The sequence below is a fragment of the Pollicipes pollicipes genome, unplaced genomic scaffold (assembly GCF_011947565.3).
Source record: "Pollicipes pollicipes isolate AB1234 unplaced genomic scaffold, Ppol_2.1 Scaffold_2555;HRSCAF=2994_pilon_pilon_pilon, whole genome shotgun sequence".
In the NCBI taxonomy this organism is placed as follows: Eukaryota; Metazoa; Arthropoda; class Thecostraca; order Pollicipedomorpha; family Pollicipedidae; genus Pollicipes; species Pollicipes pollicipes.
In genome coordinates, this window is record NW_023596136.1 from 7,444,361 (window position 1) to 7,450,646 (window position 6,286).

The 6,286-nt window shown below is 53.9% G+C and overlaps 1 protein-coding gene across 1 annotated transcript in view; it reads right to left on the reverse strand.

Moving 5' to 3' along the window:
* Nucleotides 1-4,477: 4,477 nt before the first annotated feature.
* LOC119108022 (sphingosine-1-phosphate phosphatase 1-like) overlaps nucleotides 4,478-6,286 on the reverse strand; it is a 3,723-nt gene continuing 1,914 nt past the window's right edge. The window contains exons 2-3 of the mRNA XM_037231609.1: nucleotides 5,572-5,747; nucleotides 4,478-5,225 (exon numbers count right to left, since the gene is read on the reverse strand). Coding sequence (XP_037087504.1) covers nucleotides 4,808-5,225; nucleotides 5,572-5,747 — 594 coding nt within the window. The 3' untranslated portion in view covers nucleotides 4,478-4,807. The remainder of the gene's footprint in view (nucleotides 5,226-5,571; nucleotides 5,748-6,286) is intronic.

A 6,286-nucleotide genomic window follows, 5' to 3' on the forward strand; every position in this document is an offset into this window, starting at 1 on the left:
AGCCTCCAGCAAACGGGCCGAAATTAGCAGTATCGCGAAACTCCGTTAATAACGCATCCAATCTCGACAAGCGACGACAGTCGCCATGACCTCAGCTGTAGATTTGGCAAGATTTGGCAACTGGACCTCTAGGCTCTAAAGGTCCTCGTATAACATCGAGGAAATTAGGGACTAACATGTTGTCAGGCGTTACTCCATTTATAATGCACTAAATGTAAATCTTAAGACTTGCATGCGTTCGTCATGACGTGAGGCTTTTTTTATTGCGCTATTTGCAATCGGGCATTTAAAGGTTACCATACAGCCTCCAGGCAGTTAGGGGTCAAAACGCGGCCACACACCGCGCGGAAAGTAATGTATGGGATGCAAAATTGGATTCCATCGCGTGCTTGCCACAGCCTCAGTTAATTGCACTTTAGACACCTAATTCTAGAGGTCATCGTTTATTTTCCACGTACTTAAAGGGAGAGCGCGGTCACGCATTACTCCGTCAATAAGGCAGGCAATCGACATTAAACGTACTCACCTGCTTGAAATCGCTTATAATGCTTACTGTTACAGCATGACCTCTAAAGGTCACCGCTCGGCCCCCGGCAATCGGGGGGCACAAAGGCATTACTCCGCAAGCTAGCTGACCGCCAATGTCCCGGAGGTTTCACCGTGACTTTTAAAGGCGATATTGCCGGTGATGCGCTTGCCTGAGGTGATTTGAGCACGTGCTCTTTCTGAATTTGGATTCGATGCATAAGTGACGGAATTATGCGTGATGACGTTTTCACCGGCAACATCTGCAGGCTGTACTCTAAGGTGTCATGGTACAATTTTTTAGAATACGGGGAGCCGGTGATTACTAAGTGCGCAATGACGAAAACGATGAGACAGTAAAGTAGTCTTTTCTCGCAAATAAATGAACAGTTCAGCCTCCGCTAGATGATTAATATTTTACTATTCCTTACACACCAGCGATGGTGCTGCCACCGTGCAACAAGAAGGAAATCTACCTGAAAGCTGTGATAACGGTAATTTTCGCGCATTGCGCTATGCTGCAAGATGAAATCCGCAAGCATAATCTATAAATATCTTGCTTATTTCGTTCAATGGTGCATTGCGTTGATAGAAGATGACAACCAAAAACAGTACGCAATGGTGTCCATTTTACATGATTGGGAACTTAGAGGATCTCTAAGTCGCTTCTTCCATGCGTCACCAAAGCTGTAACCTAAATCTTTAGAATAGTTGGGGGGCGAGGGGGGGTGGCGGGGGCCCCTCAAGTCAACAAAATGACAGCCATGACACCAAGCGCTCGTACAATGCTGCATCACACCAAACATGATAGCTTCGTAACAAACTTGCGTTTTACACGCCACGAAATCTCCTCGGTATGTTAAGATCCAGGCGCCTTCACTATTGGGAACACGTTCGAGGACCGGACGAAGATCACGCCGTGCCGTTGGCATCCTGCGTAAATGCGTGGAGTAGCTGTAAATAAGGGTAAGGTTCGGCAATCCTAACGGTTCAGATTCACTCCCAATTTTCGATAGCCGCTGATCGGACTAGAGTCGTTCCGCTTTGATTCGGATCCGGAATAGATCTCACTTAACTAAAATTAAGCATGTTTGGGTGTGTCTTAGCGCACGCGCTCCTGTTTGGAGCCCCTCTCCGTGCATGTCTTTCAGACAGGACATTTCGGGCCTTCATTGATAGTCCCTGGGTTCCCGTTCCATTGTGGGTGACCTCTCCGTACGCCGGCCCGTGATGTCTTTCAGACAGGACATTTCGGGCCCTTATTGATAGTCGCTGAGCTCCCGTCCCCGTGCGGGTGAAAGGTCAGCTTCAATAGTGATGAGCTGATGTGATATCGGGTCATACAAGCTGATATGACGTAGGGCATGCGTCAACTTTGAAACACGACATGGAGAACGTGCACGAGACGAGGTGGTCGCACGGCCCTGTCCCATAATTTATAAACGAAGAGTGCCAGAAATATGATTTAAATACTGAAAGGTAGAGACACTTCTCAGTCAGCTCACACACGTATAGAAGGGCGACTTCAGTCATGTGACGGATGCGACTACATGCACTGATGCCTTCCCTCTGCGGTCCCAGTCAAATGATACCGCAAGCCGCAGCCACGATGTACGTTGGCCGGATCTCTGAGCATTTCGATCCCTCCTTCAATTGCACATTTACAGCATCTAGACCTTGGTATTGCATACAAGACACCCTGGGATTAGATGAGATATGCATACACATGTTTTTCCCTTTTTCGTTTGGACCATGTGTTTTCGTTGGCTATAAATTTGATTCCATTCTACAATACATTTTCATTAGTTTAAAGGAAATATATTGAAACGTCTAAGCGGCCCACATTGCTGTTCTTACGAGGGCCGCATCTTATGCTCATTTGTACTGGTTTAGAAATCTATACTAGCATTGCCTAAGTAGCTCTTGCCCATTGGCATGGATATCAATACTGGTCCTCGTTACCTTGTCTAGTTGATCGCTTGCCTCCACTTTTCGATCTCTACGACCTATCTAAAGTTCGCAAGGCGTCAAAAGCATGCGATTCACACGAAAACAAAAACAAGGGGCATACACACCCTGTATGGTCTCAGGAAGTCCCTTACACATTGCATGGGTTTGAAATGTCACAAATGCACAAGGCGCCCAAATATTGGTGGTGGAAATGATGCTTTGTGGTGGGGATGATACTTTGTGGTAAACGTGCCCGTTTTTTAAGTTTCCGTCACTTTATCTTGTCCCTTGAAATGGCCGCGATTTACGTCGTTTGAGCTCGTGCGCAGCTTGCATTTTTTAAATGCGTTTGAGCGAAGTATATAAGTGAAAACTAGGCTCATGAACAAAATAATTACATTCTGTTCATGAAGAGCTTTAAGAGGGTGGAAATCTCCCACTCAAAGATAAAATACTGGCGGGTTAATTGTTTTTTTTGGATCAACAGCAATGCAATGTCTTAACCAATCAAAATTCACGGGTTCAAGTCTGTACCTTCCAATTCTCACCAAACTTTCTCATGCGGCCCACATCGAATCTGGTGGACTGGATCGAATAAGCCGCCCTGTGTTGTTTATCCTACAAACTGGCGTTTTCAACAGTGTTGGTAGTCATATGCGCAGGTATTTCACGTTGTCAGGCGCGACGCCAACATTTCAGTATCGACGGCCACAGCACACGAGCCCGAAGGTGCGGGCCCGAGAGGATCTGATGCGCTGGTAGTTGGTGTATTCGCATCTCTTCAGCAGTCGACTGTAAACGTGGTGAAGGCACACACAGACACCTATGGTTATGGCGGCAGGTCGTGCCGCGCCGTAATACACTCCGTCCTCGAGCTCACCTCCGGGGGCGACCAGCCGCCCCGCCCGCAACATCCTCAGCCTGTTCAGTCTGCCGATCGGAGGCGAGCCGCCACAGGCTGCGTCTGAGGTAACGTAATATCATGCGTTCCCGAGCAGCGGATGTCCAGACCGGCCGTCAACCACTCCACCGACACTGGTCAGCAGCACACACGCATTTCACAGCGCCGAGCCACAGACGAGGCCAACAACACAACGGTCGAGGTCGGAGTCACACTGACGGCCTCCTCACGCACACGCCGTGTCCAGGACAGAATAGCAGTTGTGAATATGACGCCTCTACGCGTGCAAAATAAATACCCCAGATGGATCTGGATGCGGGCTACGCCATCGCTACCTCCGCACTGCAGGGACAGACCACAACCCACCAGTCATGCCACTGACGAATCCTTCGCGTTACTTCAGTCCTGAGCTGCTTGTCAGTCGTGGCTGAAGCATCACGGCAGGGAATGTTACATACGATACGACCCCAGCAACGCGGCGCGGCCGACCACGGGTGCAGCACGCACGAAGGTCTGGCGACGAGCCGTCGACGCCGGCGCAGCGAGCTGCCCGGCGGCGAGATCTCCAGACCAGGGCCGGGGTGACCGCTGCTGGAGCGAGTCCCGGCACCGCTCTCCAGTCCCAGGGCCGCCGCGCACCCCGGCGCACCAGTCCTCGCTGCCGACACACGCTGAATGATTTGGTTCTGCTCAGTCCAGAACGTTTGCGGGTGCCACCTCAGAACACCGCACAGAAGCAGAAGACTTGCTAATCCGGGTGCGGCGCATTGCAAGTCCCGTTTCTAATCACTGCGTCCCGAATTCCTGGTAGTTCCTGAGATTTGCTCCAATGAACGATCAAGCTCTCAAGAGGAACATCTCGCCTTCGTGTTACAAGGCTCGCTGTACCGCCCATTCTTCCGCCGCAAATCGCGCCAGAGCACCTGGACAGCTATCGAACATCTGGACGACGCAACACGCCGCTTTAGTCTAGTCATCGCCACGACACTCATGGTCGAGGGCAGCCACACCTACACGCATACCAACACGCACACCCGTCTTGTAACCAGAAGTTAGCTGTAGACCTGAAAATCACCTCAGAATGTGTGCGAACCTCACACTCACATTCGCTGTTGACCTCAGCTCCTCCACGCCGGGAGAGACCTCACTTCATTATCCAGCAGCAAGTCACAGGCCTTCACCATTCCAAACATAAGGCACCATCCCAGGCCAAAGAATGCACTTGAAAAGAACGCCACCGTCACCAAATCACTGCCATGACCGCGTGAGGACGTGGCGGGCGCCCGCTGGCAGAGCTCGCTCGAAACCGCCCGCCCATCGGTGAGGACAGCGGCCGCTGCTGTGGAGTGCGCGGCCGTCCAGCCAGGTCGGGCCGGGTCGGGCCGAGCGGGGCGGGGGCGGGAGGCGCTCCCGCAGCTGCCGCCGCCGGCTCTACACCTCGGTGTAGAACTCGGGCCGCTCGATGCCGATCAGGCGGAACACCAGAGGCGCCGTGTAGATGATGTCGAACCCGACCGCCGCGTACGTCATGAACTTGTAGCTCAGCTCGACGATGACGAACTGGCGCTGGCTGACGTTGGCGCGGCGCAGCGTCACGTCCTGCTGGTTGAGCCGCAGCAAGGCGCACACCGTGGCGTACGACAGGCTCTTGAAGATGGCGCGCGTGGCCAGCACCGAGCTGAGCCCGATCGAGCTGCGCGCCAGCACCTCGCCCCACATCTCGTACGTCGGCCAAATGATCTCGTAGGGCGGCGACGAGGTGGCCGCGCTGATCAGGTTCTTGCTGTAGTTCATCCAGGCGCCGCTGTAGATCCCCAGTACGACGGCGCAGATGATGACCGTGTCGCCTCTGCCAGGCGGCGTGGCGTCACGGTCCGGCGGCATCGCGGACGGGCCACAAGGGGAGTGCAGACAACAGGGACCGCACGGAACAGTAGGCGGGAGGTGTCCAAAACCGGCCGCGATCATGCAACGTCTTCAGGATTTCCGGGGTCTCGGAATCCTTTATCTCATGAAAATTCCCATAGCCTTAGTTTCTAAGGAATGAAGGCAAACCTTCTACTGCAAAAAGGCATTGCGATGCGAATCGCCGCGAGGTCTCATTTTACATGAAGTGCCGTGAGCTATACTAGCGTGCCCAGCAGCTGGCACACGTGACGCACGTAGCGACGTGGACGTGGCGCGCGCACTCTTACCTGGCAGGAGTCCACGTGTTGCCGGCCGGGTACAGGAGCACGGACAGCGCGATGAACACGCTGAGCGTGATGGGCGAGTACGAGTTGGTCACCAGATACTCGTCGACGGCGTCGATGTAAGGCAAGATGAGACCGCAAAGGATGAGCACGCCGAACAGCAGGCCAGCCACCACGTCCTGCCGGGCAGAAGGCGCACGTCACACACGCCCGCCGGTCAGACGGGCAGGACCGGCACAGCTAACCCGGCGTGGACCGACGCGGAAGGCACGGAGCGAAACACGCGGGAACGAAACAGACAGGTGCAGGTTAGGTTAGGCTAGTTGGACCCAGCGGGCCGTCGATGGAGACGGTCACTTTACACCGACGAACCACACAGTCGGGCATACACCGGGCCGACGTCGGGGGCGCCAGTGAGGACGTCACAGACGACACCGACAGAGGCAGGGACTGCCTACAACCAGACAGGGCCGACACAGGCAGGGACTGCCTAGAACCAGACAGGGCCGACACAGGCAGGGACTGCCTAGAACCAGACAGGGCCGACACAGGCAGGGACTGCCTAGAACCAGACAGGGCCGACACAGGCAGGGACTGCCTAGAACCAGACAGGGCCGACACAGGCAGGGACTGCCAAGAACCAGACAGGGCCGACACAGGCAGGGACTGCCTAGAACCAGACAGGGCCGACACAGGCAGGGACTGCCTAGAACCAGAC